Source organism: Vigna unguiculata, chromosome 1, assembly GCF_037176805.1.
Source record: "Vigna unguiculata cultivar grain cowpea cultivar isolate G323 ecotype 2 chromosome 1, ASM3717680v1, whole genome shotgun sequence".
Taxonomy (NCBI): domain Eukaryota; kingdom Viridiplantae; phylum Streptophyta; class Magnoliopsida; order Fabales; family Fabaceae; genus Vigna; species Vigna unguiculata.
Window position 1 is genome coordinate 42530941 of NC_140792.1, and position 16536 is coordinate 42547476.

Sequence of the window (16536 nt, forward strand, 5' to 3'; positions counted from 1 at the left end):
ATATATAATCAATTTGCTAAAAGACAAATCTTTTAATTATTTTGTTATTAACATAAATAGTTATAATAATGTAAAGCTACAGTTAAATTATCCTTTAAAATAAATTAATCATTTAATATGTATTCAATAGAATTACATTTTAATATCTCATTCCAATCTTTTTATTTTCTCTCATGCACATCTTTTCCTTGCCTTCTCTCTATTTTTCCATTCCTTCTTCTCTCTACCTCCATTAATTCACTATTATTTGAAAAATTTGGTAACAATAAATTATATCAAACTTTGGTTTACTTTTTTAAAAAACTTATTTATTTTTATTTTGTTATAACTACTGTTTATTTGATTTCTAAAATATATTTAATTAATTTACCTTTTGGTCTCACAACTTGCTTTTATGTATATACCTTTTAACGTGACATGTCTCGTCACTACGAGTAAAAAGGGATATTTAGTGCATATTATACCTGATCATTTATATCAACATAATGAATACTGATAAGTAAAACTTATTTAATTATATATTAATAACCTAAAACTTATTTATTATCTTCGTATCATACAAATTTCTTATGTAATTATTTTTAATTGGTCGTATTTAATTCTGTAGATAAAATAAAAATTAGAAATATCAATTCACTAGGTTATCTCTCGTTTTCAATAACAAATAGAGTTTGATAAAAACAAAAAGATATAGAGGACATCTTGTTCAATTTAGCCCATCATTGTATTCAATGTGAACTTGATTGTTATAAATATTTGCATAAAAACAAATATAAACTTAGCATTTTGTAAGTTAGAGAATTAAATGACATGTAAACAAACTTTACAATAATTAGAGTACTTAAATATGTATAGTTTGTTATCTCAAACATTACTCTTCTAAATTCTAACAACATTGACAAAATGAAATTCTTGTCTAATTTGACCAAAGTTTTTCTCTATCAAATTAAAAAATAAAATTGACCAACTTTTGAAGAAAAATAATGTTTTTCTTGTTTATTGAAAAATAATTCATACAAAAATCAATCAAAAAGTAATCACAACAAACGTTAATTAAAAAAATTTGTGTGGATGTTTGCCAAAAAAAATTATAAGCATCGACATTTTATAAAAAAAAAACCTTGACTAACGTCTATTAAAAAATAAACATGGTCTATAATAACAGAAACATGATCTCAACAATATCAACAAAAAAAACAATTCTTATTAATGAATTAAAAAACTTGATTATGATTGACTAAAAAAATATCATATCAATATTGGTCCAAAAACTTAGAACTAATATAGAAATTAACTTAACCCTTATTAGCTAAAAAAATCTAGGTGACCATTATGCATCATTATGTATGCATTACCTAGACCTATTCTTTGTGCAGGATCATTCTGCCTAAGTATTTTGGATCAACAAAATAGGTTCACGGATAGTGATTTAGTCCTATGCTTATATTCTGTAGAACCTTTTTCATCTGGTGTTGATTTTCTAATTTTGGATGTACTATTTTGTATGACCTTGATATCAAGCTTTTATATTTTATTATACAGGTGTAAATTAGAACATTTCATAGGTGCTTTTCTTTAATTTTATTTATTCATTATTGATAAAAAAAAATATGTTAGACTTTTTTATGTTAAGTATTAGAAATATATTGATATTGGTACTTTAAATTTTTTTAATATATTTTAAAATTTCAAAATTAATGTTTATTAGTATATATTAAAAATACAATATAAGAAGAACATATAAAAGTTAGTAGAGAATCTAAATTAAATAAAAAAACTTCGGTGACTTAAAAAAAATATCAATTATGTAAATTGAAAAATGTACGGATCACCATCACATGAATTCTATATCAATATTCAGTTAATGCTTGAAAATGAACATTAAGGATATTTTGATATAGAAAAAAAAAATGGAAAGAAAAAAAAAATTTAAATAAATTAAATTTTTATGTTTATAGCATAAAAATAGGTAACACAAATAGAGATACATTTTAAAATATTAAGCTGTTTATTTTTTTTTCCTTGATTCAAATACTTTATGTTATTTATTTTTCCATCCTTTCTACCAAACATATATAAAAAAGTATGCGATCGCACTAAATGAATGATTAATTAATAGTGTAAGGACCAAATGTAAAGGTTATGCACGGAGGAATTTTTATATGTAAGTATTTTCACATCAATAAACTTTTAAAACTTTATATTCACTATATTTTATTTTTTCTTTATTTTACAAGTATAAAAGTTAATTTTTTTAATGATCAGCCTATCTTTAAGAGTAAATTGTTAACCGACGTAAGTGGTGTAAAAAAAATATTCTTCTTTTTATATTAATTGAAGGAAGTAAGTGGTGTAAAAAAATATTTTTCTTTTTATATTAATTGAAGGAAGCACACGATATTAGAGACGGGAAGCAATTATTACTAAAAGTGAAACAAATACCCACATTATGTGTAGGCTTTTCTCATGTTACTTTAAAAGATGCGATTTGAGTTTGATACTCAATGAATTTATCTAGTTGATGTTTTGATACTTAATGAATTTATTTAGTTGATGTTTGGAAATAGTCTAAGTGTGAGTCAAAAATTTATATTAGATAGAAAAAATAAAGTTAAATATTATATAAGATTAAATATTCATAATTACATTGTCTTAAAATTTTAGAATTAAAAATGATATCAAATATTTTATATATGTAAGACTTATGTCATATAAATATATAGAATCACAATCTCTCAAATAACTATAACCATATATGTAAAAAATATATATAAACTTATCATTATGAGTAGTTAGTGTACTAGTATTTTAGAATCGTTTTAAATACAACAACCATAAATATGAGTTTATAAATTGTATTATTGTGAATTTTATAGATGAACAACAACAATAACAAGAAGAGTTGCAAGTCGAGAATGATCTTAGAGTTGCACTAAAAATGAAAGATGAAATGAGGACTCGAAAAGGTTGAACAAATTAATGCAATTGAACCCAATAGTAAGTGGAAGTGGTCCCATCTCTCAAAAATATAGTGAAAGAGAAAAACAAATTGACCAAAAAAGAATAACAAGTCAGGCCATTAGAGTCTTAACAATAGTTAATGAGTTAACCATTATGAGTAATTAATGAATATCGATAATTAATGTAGTAACCGTTTTAATTAGTATACTAGCTCTGGTCATAAATATAAATTTTACTATGAATCTTATAAATGAACAACATGAATCAAAGTTTTTTACAAGAGTAGTTATCTACAACTCCTATAGAGTATTCTCACAAGTAAAAAGAAAAACTACTCTCATTTTAAACTACTTTCTCACCTATTTACATACTCATATCCTAATTCTTATACTGGCTGGACATAATAAAAACTGCTATGACTTTGCTGATTCTACCTCTTTTGGAAATTAAGAAATTTGATGCCATAGGCAAAAACGAACAAGAAGAGGAGAACCCAGCCGACATGAACAGCAGCAACAACCGGAAGGAAGTCATACTGAAAACCAAAGTTTTGTTTCAGGTATTCCTTCAGTTCCATGGTTCCATTACCTGGTATCTCCAATTCTGCACTTCTGTCACCTAGTTGTGAGGTGATTAGGCCATACAGTGTCCAAGAAACAGGAGAAGCCCAATAATACCATCTCCACCACACAGGAATTTGCTGTTCAACATTTAGCACAAACAAAATTAGCTTTGTATCCAAAAAACGAGAGTCATTTCTAGAACTAATTAAATTATGAATTCCATGTGAAAATGACAAATCACTTACCACCCTGGGAATTATAAAGCCAGAGAACAAGTTCCAGAAACTCAAGAAGAAGGACATGCAAATGGCAGCCACTTGGTGACCCGGTGTCAGTGCTACAATCATCATCCCATACAATGTGAAGTACATAAAGCTCATGAACATGTAATAGTAGAACCAAAAGAAGTTTGTTGCTTTCCAATCAAACCCAATCATTGAGAAAAGCAGAAGAGAATAGATGGCCGTCTGAATTGCATTATAAATTGCCTCTATTGCCACCTGCATAATCAATCAAGTGTCTTTAGTTTGAGTATATTTTATTTCCTTTGCATTGAAATTGTCATATGAAGATGTTTCATTTCCAAAACAGCATAAGCTAACTTCAATAACTAAAACAAATTGGATTTCTTGTTGAATTTATCGAAAGGGTGTCTCTAGGCCACTCTTTCTTTGCTTTTGTACCTGGCCAAATGCATAGGGCAATGCAGAGTACATCCCTGCTGCTCTTTCACGGTAGAAGATAGTTCTTTCAATGGCAACAACTGGTTGTACTGATGAAGCATTCATGGCTCCCAGAAACAACACAGCCGCGTACATGGCTCCCAAAAGATTCCCTAAATCTTGTTGTTTATCCCTGCCATCAAAATTTGTCAGACAAGCATCAAAATGGAATAGTAACTTGAAATGAAAGACTATGACTTAGACAAGTTTGAACATACGTTTTATGGGCTTTATGCCAGAAAATCACGCCGAACAGCACTCCCTCGACTATTGTCATGAGGAATCGGACAAGGTTGTACTGAGGATATCTCCAGTAAGACCAATATTGTTTCCATAAGTTAGCCTTGCACTGAACAAAAAACGATTGGGAATACTTGGTTGGGAAGTGCAAGTCCTTGGAATCTGGTGTTGGAGCACTAAGCTCCCCAATAAGCTCCTCGTTCCTCCTGAAGAAAAGTACACAGAAAATAGAAAGTTACAAAGACAGAACTAGAATAAACTCAAACACTAAAAAAATAACATAACTAAAGCATGAAAAATCATACCGGTATAGGGTAGACTTAGCGTAAATCTCTGCAAAATCTACCTCAATATTAGCCTCAACTAAAGTAGAACTGATATCAAGCATCCATGTGGCTGGATTATCACCATCCTTGATTTTTGGAACACCTGGGATAGCCTGAAATATATGCACAATAGATATAATTATATGAAAAGTTTTCTGATTAAAATAAGAGGAGCCAGTGCTGGAAAAAGTATGAAGCTAGCTAAGGTCGATCTCAAAGACAATATACACATTGAAATGCTTGAAACTCACTTCAAAATATTCTACTAGCTTATGTGAGTGGCGTCCAAGAGGTCCGGCATAGATAACCTGTCCTCCTCTTTTCATCAACAAAAGCTACAGTAACAAAATAAGCAAAGTTACATGGAATATTCTTCCAAAGAAATAACATACACACTCTATATAGTCTATACACTCCACAGTTACCTCATCAAAAGCTTCAAAAATGTCTATACTTGGTTGATGAATTGTGCACACAACGGTTCTCCCTGTGTTTACAGTATTTCTCACAGTTCGCATAACAATAGCAGCGGCTCTAGCATCAAGACCAGATGTTGGTTCATCCATGAAGATAATTGAAGGGTTGGCAACCAATTCAACAGCAATGGTAAGCCTTTTCCTTTGTTCTGTTGATAGACCATCTACTCCTGGAAGACCCACAATTGCATCTCTGATGCCGTTAAGCTCAACCAAATCCATAACTTCTTCAACAAACATCTGTGTCACCGAACAAAATTAAAAACTTACTTTATTCATGATGGCAGAGAAAATATAATTTTTTGTTTATCCCCCACATACCTTTCGTGTTTGTGCATTTACATCAGAAGGGAGGCGAAGCCATGCTGAAAATATTAGAGATTCATATATAGTAACATGTGGAGAATGAATATCGTTCTGTTCGCAATAACCACTGACACGAGCAAATGTTGCTTGGTTCTTTGGGTAACCTGAGATGCTAATACTTCCTTCGATGTTTCCTCCTGTTTTTCTTCCAGCTAATACATCCATAAGAGTTGTTTTCCCAGCACCACTAACACCCACAAGTGCTGTCAATATGCCTGGTCTAAAAGCTCCACTAACATCTTGTAGCAGTTGAAGTCGATCACCTTTGATTCCTCGACTCCTCATTTCCTGATGTAATATAGAAAGCACGAAAACAAAAACAGAACATTTACTATGAAGAAAAATGAACAGGCTTGAATTAAATTCAACTATTTCTGACAATTTTAATCAACATATAAAAGCATTCATTTTTTAACAACAATTAAGATGACATAAGAATTGAAAAAGAGATTTTATATTTACTCTGTCATGTATTTAAGAAAGCTGAGCAATTAATGAATTCAGAGTGTTGGTAGTGTGATTTAGAGATGTTACATTACCCAAAAGATATGGAAATTTTTTGTTATCATAGCATGTACGGAAGTGAAAGTACTTTCAAGAATTTAGTGACTTACTGCAGGCATATCTACGTAGTAGCTTATATGGTTGAATGCAAGTGAAAGAGGTTGGAAAGGTAGAACCATTCCTCTTCTTGGTTCTTGGTTCGAAGAAGTAGCAATTTCTGAAGAACTTTTCACTGCCATATCTGTACCTGATATTTTCATAAGAATTAGCAACGCGAGAGGAAAGGTGTGTCTGTCACTGAATTGCACGAGAACAACTTGCAACTACACATTTTTCTAAATAATAATAAGATGCATTTGGTTGAAAGGTTTGAGAACCTTCAAGGACTTGCTGTTTAGAGGATGACTTCTTATTTTTTTCGTCATCTTCATCCGCGACGACTGTTTTTGAAGTTCCAAAAGCTGAAATTTTGGTTGGCAATAAAGGTATTTATCAGAGGTGTAAAGTTTACTAAATTAAAGACTTTGGAAATCAAAAGGATATAATTAACTTACTATCCAAATAAGTTAAACACAAAATGAATAAGATGTTGAAGAAAATAGAAAAGCCAAGCAAGGCTCCAATGCAGATCCAAAACCAATATTCTTCAGTAAAGAAGCCTCTAGATTTGAGAAGCGCCTTTCCAACTGTAGGTGCATCAATTCTAGAGTCTGTATTCGGCTGTAAAAGATAAAGATAAACGATGTTTAACAATGCTTAAAGTTCATAGAATATAATTAACTAACGCCTGAAACAAATTCATCTTGATGTCTGCAAGTATATAACCATGCTATGAGAAAATTGAATTCTTACTTTACTCCATCTTTTGTCTAGGAATTCATTCATTACTATGGCATTCTGACCATACATCATAGGAGATATATAATAACCCCATATCATCCATGGCTCAATGTCATCTACAAACACCAAAAGAAAATATGTTGCAATAATTTGAACTAAAAAAGAAGAATACAAAAAGCTTAACACATTTGATCTTACTAAAGCTTCACTAAACTAATAGATCTATCCAAAATTAAGAAGTGTCAACGACTTACTTTTGGCAATAACAAAACCTCCAAGCACAAATACCAATTGTAGGACTAAGGTACCCAGTGTATTAGCAACAACTAGTGTTCTACCAGCCGCGGCAATAAACCGAAATAGAGAGAGAGCCATCTGATGAATGCCAAAGAATGCCAAGAATTGTCGGAAAAATCTGATGAAACAAAGGGAAAAGTGTGGATTAAGAAATTTTAACCATTCTAGTTTAGGAAAGTTGAAAATTTGGTTTAAGTTGCTTTGCAATAACAAACTGCAAACTCGTGTTTATTACCTGCTAGCAGAAGGAGCAAATCCAATTGTGTAATATGTAAGGATAGTCCATATCATTGATTCCAGAAAGGAGAGAGGGATCTTGAGAAGCCAAATAGGCAAACCAAATGCCCATCCAGGGTAGAAGTTGAAATCCCTCTGTTTGTAAAAAACAGGAAGCTTAAAAATAGTCATAGCTAGTTCTGCCATCCCATTAAACATCACGTTCACTAGACTAAAGAACAATGCTCCAAAGAATTTCTGTCCATCTTCAAATGTTCCTACTGACATTTCTGTTCTAAGGAACACAGTAAATGTAATAATAGACATGATTGTTATCTGTGTTGTCTTGAATATATAAACGAAAGAACTGCGCTTCATAAGCAGCCATTCTCTTGAAAAACATGCCTTCAATAGCTCCCAGTTTGTTATGCCGTACTTGTCTTTCACTAAGGCAGAAGGGTGGGTTCGGCTCTTATCATAGGGTACCCCAAGCTCAGTAGCGAGTTCCTCTCCTATGTCAAAGGAATTAAAGACTTCCACAAATTCAGGAACTGAAACATATCTGTAAGGTTCATCTCTTCTTGACCAATATTGTTGCTGGTCTTTCTTGGATGTCACTTCTTGTAAAAAATCAGCAATTCCTTTTCGCTCAGGACACTTGAAACCAGTGCGTTCAAAGAACTCTAGCACATTTTCACGTGGACCTTGGTACACTATTTGACCTTCTGAAAGTAGGATAATGTCATCAAAGAGTTCAAAGGTCTCTGGTGCTGGTTGTAGAAGAGAAACCACCATGGTTACATCCATTATATGAACCATTTGCCTCAAGAACTTGCATATCTGGAATGTGGTGGAACTGTCTAACCCTGTTGATATTTCATCCATAAATAGTGCCTTTGCTGGTCCTACCAGCATCTCCCCTGCATCCATTTACAATTAAAATGGATATCATAAACTATTAGATAATTACAAATGCTTATTGAGAAGCCATCATTCGAAAAGACTGAAGTTAGGACGTTTGAAAAACATATATATTTTTAAGGAATGAACCTCTAGCATACAACATGAATTAGTTTAAATGTTTAACAATATGACGTGAGAGATTAAAACTTTGTTTGATTGGTGGTGCTTCTACTAACAAAAAGTTAACCTGTTGTTACTCGCTTCTTCTGTCCACCAGATATGCCTCTTCTCATATCATCTCCGACCATAATGTCAGAACAAATATCCAACCCAAGTATCTGTCAGAATATAATAGACGACTGCTTACATACAAGAGGGTAAAATAAAATCGTACAGAGAATGTTTATAATTTAAAGTGGAGACACCAACCTTGAGAACATAATCTGTTACCAAATTGGTTTTTTGACCTGATAGTGCTATAGCCTTCATGAATGCATCAATCTCAGGGTCTGGCTTTATTCCTGCTTCTCTCTCCCTTCTCGACAGTTCCACCAATGCTTCGTACCTTGTGCCAATACCCAGACAACGTCCTGAAAAATCTAATGTCTCCCTCACTGTCATTTCTCCGAAGTGAATGTCGTGTTGACTAATATAAGCACAGGTTTTTTGTGGAACAAATTCATTAAGCTCATGCCCACAGTATGTGACTTTTCCAGATACCTGATCACATTTCAACATAGAGCTCATTTCATATTAAAAAAACATACACATGATTTTATGTATGATTGAAGTAAACTGATTTGTAAACAGAAAAATGAGAACAAACCCTTAAATCACGATCAAGTTTCCCTGTAAGTGCCAAAAGCAGTGTTGTTTTCCCAGAACTTGGAGGTCCCAAAAGGAGAGTCAACCTTTGATAAGCACCAAATAAAATAAGTCAAGTATGATAAAAGAAAAAATCATATAGTGACTGATGCAACTGGGAGTCAACATCCTCCCTCAAGTAATGAAAGGGTTCATAAAAGTATTTTTCCCCTTTGTAGAACTTGGCTTTCCAGAGAAAACAATTCTAAATACAGCACAATCAAGATCAATCCATCTTTGAAACCAAATTTGGATTTTTTATTCTAAATCTACCCCAAAACTAGATCAAGGGTGAGGTTTGTCTCTTAGTTATATGAACTATTTTGGTCATATCATTATTAGACATGGGATTGAATATTTTTAGAGTGAAGCTTGTAAAACTAGACTTCTGTAGGCATCGGATCAGTAACAGGTTATCAGGTATATTAAAAAAAATAATTAGAAATCTAAAAGCTTCTGAAAACATTTTTCTCTTATTCTGGTGAAACTTTTGCTTGAACTACCTTGACGGTTTAACGATCGCACTAACATCTTTAAGAATCTGAATTTCGCTCTTCTTGGACGGTGCAAGGTGAAATAATCCGAGAACACTCTGACGTGTGTAAACAAGATAATCAGACAAAGCATTAGTATATAGTAGCAGTAGCTATAGCACTGAAATCCAATGCAGAAATCAGCTAGTTTTTGAATCAGAGAACAAAAGTGTTGAATTAGAAACAAAGAAGTACCTCAAAAGCATTGAGAGTAACATTTAGCAGGGAAGGGAGTGCTCTACTTCCAACATGCACATCACCCTCCACAGATAAATTCTCGCACCGAACTTCAATCTTCGGAATTTCAATCCCCACTCTACATTAAAACAAGCACAAACCATGTCAGAAAATAATGAAAATGACAGAGAGAAACGGCGATATAGAACTAATAGAACAGTAACATTAGCCATGCACCTATCGACTCTATCTCTAAGTCTGCGTAGGAATTTTTCATTATCTTCCTCGACAATCTTGAGTATGCTGTCGACCAAGACCTTCTTGTCGGGTAAGCAAAGGTTGGAAACATCGACTTCATCGAGCACCACTTTTCCATCGTCGAGCACGTGCTTGAGCACGCCTTTTCTCATGCGTTCAAAAGTTGGCAAGCGCTCTATGGCGGCCCATTTGAGCTCTTCCTCGTCCTCCTCCTGCGTGTGGCGACCACTCACGTTAAACACGTCGTGCGTCGCCATCCACCCCTCCCTGAAACTTCCCGTCGTCCAGCTCCGGCGACTGCTCACCGATGTCACCAAATCATCCCCCGCAAGTGCCGAAGCCATTAGTTTAAACAGTATCTATATATCTTAGTGGTTGTTGTTATGAAAAATATGTGTGTATCTCATGGATCTTAATGACATGTAGTTGGTTGTTTGTGGAGTTTGCAGGGAGAAGGAAATGGGGGAGAGTATGAGCTGTGAGAGAAAGGTTTTGTACTTATAAGGTGGGTGGTGAGAAATTTACCTGACCAACCATGGAAGCTTTTTGGTCACGAGTAAAAATTTCCATGCGAACTGAACAAATGTCTCTTTCAATTAATTAGTTGTCCATTTACACGGAAAAGCATTGTTTGACCCTCCCATTTAATTCTACTGTCAATTCAGTCACCGTTTTTTTATAATAAAATATTATATAAATATAAAAAAAAAGTAAATAAAAGATTATAATAAATAATCATTTATGAAGTTGTAAGTTAAATTATAAGAGAAAAATAAGAATGCATCACTCTTTAAAATCGTAACAGCTATCTTGAAGACAATATTCTATAAAGATGAAACACTGACACAGGAATTCAGATCCTCAAGGAGAGAACGAAAGTCCAGATGAAAAGGCACGAAAGTCAAGATAACCTTTTCCCGTAAACTCTCTCGAATCATAAGCGAGAAAAGCGCAGAGAATGCGTAATAGAAACAAAGATAATTATTTTATTACATTTAATTAATTAATCTTATTATATACTTTAAATAAATTACCCTAAATATATTTTGACATATGAGAGTTTGATGTGAATTTAATTGGGATGCGAATTTATGAAGTTTGATGAGTCATATTACAACATGGAATAGTAGGATTGTATAATTGTAATATCAAATATTATGAGTGTCGGAAATTTGTAGAAGTTGTGAAAATATGAGAGATATGAAACATAAAAGATATATTATGAGGAAGTTGTTATTTTATTTTATTCATATGAATGGGTTGAAAGATTCTCCTTATTTATTATCGGATCGAATTAGTTAAATCAAACTAAGGGTATGTTCTTCACCCTTCGGTCATCTTACACAATGATCAATTGACAATCGCACGTGAACAAATTGAAAATAGTTGTCAAATAATTTTACATAATTTTTTTTCTAAAAATAAAGTCACAAAATTATTGATCATTTCATTTCCAAATGCGAATTTAGACTTAAATGAGTGTGGACTTAAGAGAATGTTTATTGTAATGTTTAACATATAATAATTAAATATTTATAAATATATTTTACTGCTCTATAAATTTTAATTTCAATCTCAATTTTCTAAGACCAAACGTATTTAACCCAAAAATATGTTATCAATCTTTATAGTCATTGTCTTTTATGTCATTAAAACAACTTTAAATATGTTATCAATCTTTATAATCATTGTCTTTTATGTCATTAAAACAACTAGTAAGGATTAATTGTTTTTTTGTTGCCATTAAAATGTAATTAAAACGACGAGTAAGGGTTAATTGTTTTTTTGTTGCCATTAAAACAACGAGTGATGGATGATTGAGTGAATTATCAAAAATGCTTAAAGTTAAATGAACTCCATTCAAATTATTAAAATTGCATATTTTGTTTACAGATACATAAAATATTTATGGGTTGCTTAACATGGCTTAATCGATCTGTCTCCCAAGAAAATATTATTGTTTTGATCTGAAATTGTTGAGTTTGATGTGTTTTCACACCTGCGTGCTGCTAACTCACCATTCAACATTGTTTATTGATTATTAGTTAGAGTATATATGTTAGCAGCATTAATTTATACGTATTATGACAATAATAAGCATGGTATCTTCAGAAGATATTCCCTTACATTGCGTTATATAATATATTTAAGATTTATAGAGATGCCAAACCAATCTTTCCCAGATGCTCCAACACTGTGCAAAACCAGCTAGCGTTTGTTCTATATAGGAAAATGCTTCTATTTTATGTTATCCAAATGCTGTAACTGGAATGCACGTAATCAAGTTTCTTTTCCAAATTATAATAATATCTAAAAAACAATAAAAATCCAATATTTTTATGTTCAACCATGCTCTAACTAAAAACGCTTGTTAAGGATTTCTTTTAATGGGTTATGCCACCAAATTCCACTTTATTTGAATTAAGTATTCCATTGATCACTAATTTATTGGATCCATAAAGATTTAATTAAAAAAATATGTTTTCTTTATAAGGTACTACTTCATTTATGTGACTTAAAATAACGTATTCATTTGCATCAAACTTTCTAGAAAGGGATAGAAAGATATAAAATTGAGTGATTTTTGTGAAAAAAGAAAACAAGTTACCAAGAAAAAGAGAAAAGAAAAAAAAAACCAATGTATTTTTCGTAAATTTGTGGAGAAATATCTTATATAATTATATGATATATTTGGTTTTGTGTATTGTCTAAGTAGATACTCACCGGAATTATTGTATTGTTATGCACCATGCTATCGAAGACAATATTTTGAGTTCAACTTTAAGGTTTCAAAAGAACTTGTGATACATTTATTAGTTATTATTAGTAAAAGTTTTACTGTAATTTTTTTTTTCATGTTAAAAGGTTTTAGTGGTTGTTAGTTTATCATTTGTTTGGTTCATCTTATTATTTCACATATTATTTCTAAATGGAATCATTATGTTATGCAAAACAAATTTGATGAAGAATAATTTTATTTTCACTTACAAGTTTAACAATAAGGAGAGAAGGATAGGAAGCCGTTGGGAATAGTCCAGTGTGAATCAAAAGTCTCACGTTGGATAGAACAAACAAAGTTAAACACTATATAAAAATAAAGTCTCATAACACCATTGTCTTAATTGCCTTAAGATTTTGGAGGTAATAGTGGTATCAAATGTCTTATTGTATAAAACTAATGTTATATATATATATATATATATATATATATATATATATATATATATATATATATATATATATATATATATATATATATATATATATATATATATATATATATATATAATCACAATCTTTCAATGACTATAACATATAATATAACCCATCAATGGTATCAGAATCAATGGTTCAGGGTGATTGACCCTATAACCATAACACAAAAAATGGGTCATCATACACCTGAAGAAAAATATATCATATGAAGAAAAAAAAAAATTCACCTTAAGGGAAGATTGTTGGGAATAGTTTAAGTTTGAGTCAAAAGTTCCACATGGGATAGAATAAATAAAGTTAAACACTATATAAAAATAAAGACTCACTCATAACACCATTGTCTTAAGATTTTGGGATAAAATTGATTTCAAATGTCTTATATGTGTAAAATAAATGTTATATGTATAGAACTACAATCTTTCTGTAACCTTATAACCCACATATGTGAAATATATAAACCCAACAGAAGAGAAGGAAGAAATCATGATGCTAAAATGAATCATGTATGAATCCATATAACGAGACATACATAAATTAAATAAGATTAAAGATTGTGTGCATATATAACCATGCCTTAAATTGTGTACATGAGAAGACATTTGATTAATCATCATGAATAATTTATATGAAAATATGCACTCGTTTATATTTTGATGTTTATTAAAAATTATAACTCTCTTTACATTAAAGTTTAAAGTAACGCAAGTCACACACGCACACGTTTCCAAAGTCAACGAACAAAATATGATAATTTTGGAATCAAAATCTGGAGTAGCGTGAAGAGAATAGTAGAAAAATAAGAATCATGTGAGTGGTATCCTAGTATTCAATCCTCAAATCTTGAAACCTGAAATTATGCACTGTGGCTAGATTTGCTAAGCGATTATGCAAATGCAAAACTTTTGATACTTTATTGAATGCAACGTAAGTTGTTATATTCCTTTATTTAGAAGTCTTTGTCCAAACTTGTTCCCGATGAAGACAATATCGATATACTGTGAAGCACATGCCAACTATTTTTCTTTTCCTTCCTTGGGTTGGAACCAAATATTTAAAAAACAACAAAGCCAAAGTTCATATGAGCAAGTGGATTGCAACTTATCAATCATTATCGTAAATATTTACAATGGACAACGTTTTCCATCAAATCCATATAATGCATTTATTAATGTAAGCTATGTTCTAATTAGTTGTCTTGTCTAAAGAGAATCTCTCCGCGAAAGATGTCTTCTAGGTTGGACTCCAGAAGTTGGGAACTGAAACAGGTAAATCAGGCATGAACGTGTGTTTTGGGAAGACAAACGAACCCCCTTCTAGGTTTTATTTGCCATTTTGTCTTCTTAGATCTTAATTTTTTAAATAATTATTTTACCCTTCCTAAAACTGTTTTTTTTTTTGTTCTATAAATCTTTTTTGAATAAGGTTTTCAGAATTTTTAAAATAGGAGTTTTGGAATAAAATTTTCACAACACAAAATTTATTTCAAAATGAACTTTTCCGGAACAAAATTTTTGGAATGGATTTTCCAGAATATATATGATACCTTTCAAAATAAGTTTTTTGGAACAAGTTTTTCAAAAATATGAAATACCTCTTGTAACAATATTTCTATAACAAGTTTTTCATAATATGTACGATTCCTTCTCGAATAAATTTCTAGAACAAGACTTGCTTCTTGTTAGAGGCAACAATAGTGGTGACGTGGTGCAAAGAGAAAGATATTTTAATCTATTGTAGGGATGATAAAGTGGGCGGTCCGGCTCATTTTTGTCTGTCCCAAATTTAGGCATGCAAAGTGCGAGTTGGGTTGGCCCGTCCCACAATTTAATATTGAGTTTACTTTTTTAGCCCGTCTCATTTTATGAGTTGATTCGCGGGCGCGGGCTACCCCGCATTTGTGATGAGGAAAATATTTTTTTGTTGTTGAGCAAAATAAAAACATTTTTATTTTTTCATAATAATTGGTATTCATTTTCTATCGAAATAAATCCAATTAATTTACTTAATCAAAGACAAGAAAAATAACAACGAAAATTATAGCTAAAGTACAATAGTTACATGTTACCTTACAAAACATGTATCTAAAAATACATAAAAAGATATTATATATTCAAGAACTAAAATCATTATCTTATATACAGTAAGTATACATAAACATAATAATAATAATAATAATAATAATAATAAAAGGAACTTAAAGAAACAACGTGATGAATGGTGTGAGAACTAAAAATTTGATAACATATAATTTTGTAAGTGGGACAGTGGGCCAACCTGTCTGCCCCGCCCGACCTTTAACCCGTGCGTGCTGCTGAACTATACAAGATGGGTCATTGTGGACCAGCGGGTTCAACATTCCAACCATCCCGCATTTTTTTGTGTGGGTCTGGCCCGCCCCAAATTGTCATCCCTAATTTGTTAGTAGTATGGGAGTGTAGATAGTAAGCATGGAGATGCAAGAACAAAAGGCCTTACTTGTTAGTTTTGGGCTTCTTAATAAACACTAATTTTAAATCACTTGCGCCTAAAATTATTGCATCCTATCAACTTTTCTTTATTTCTTGCATCTATCAAATTTCTTAATGCATTACATCATTCTGGATTTTATTTTGTGAAATGCACTGAATCAATTTGGAAAACATTTTTCTGGAACAAAAGGGATGAGTGTCTGGTGATTGTGTTTTGGAAAAATGTTTCTAGAATTGATTTAGTGAGTTCCGAAAAATATAATCCCAAATGATAGGGTACAAGAGAAATTGGTAGGGTGCAAGAAGAAATTTTCAATGAATTTGTCCTAATCTCTCTCCTTCGGAAATTTGGGACGAGAAACTTCTTCAAACACCTCCATACATTTTAAACTGCATTCCTATAGAATTGTAAAATAATCTATTTACCCTTATCTTCTTAATGCATCTTCTTCCTCTATGTCCTCTACTTTTCGCCTTTTTTTTTCTTCCTAAAAATATATTTTTGGATTACACAATTTAAAATAAAAAATTTGTATTTCGAAATACATAATCTAAAATACGATTTTTTTTTATCCTACAATTTAAAATATATTTTTTAACACTCAC

At 31.4% G+C, this 16536-nt stretch overlaps 1 protein-coding gene across 1 annotated transcript; it reads right to left on the bottom strand.

Annotated features, from left to right (window-relative positions):
* Positions 1-3175: 3175 nt before the first annotated feature.
* Positions 3176-10747, bottom strand: LOC114194696 (ABC transporter G family member 39-like). The gene is made up of 20 exons (XM_028085068.2): positions 10226-10747; positions 10007-10127; positions 9782-9870; positions 9241-9325; positions 8844-9134; positions 8662-8752; positions 7531-8431; positions 7253-7413; positions 7011-7114; positions 6713-6878; positions 6536-6619; positions 6269-6405; positions 5610-5942; positions 5238-5528; positions 5064-5147; positions 4792-4925; positions 4465-4692; positions 4208-4379; positions 3770-4024; positions 3176-3661 (listed from the first exon to the last, which is right to left on the bottom strand). Exons 1-20 carry the CDS (start codon positions 10588-10590, stop codon positions 3392-3394), a joined length of 4362 nt encoding a protein of 1453 aa, XP_027940869.2. The 5' UTR covers positions 10591-10747; the 3' UTR covers positions 3176-3391.
* Between the last annotated feature and the right edge of the window lie 5789 nt (positions 10748-16536).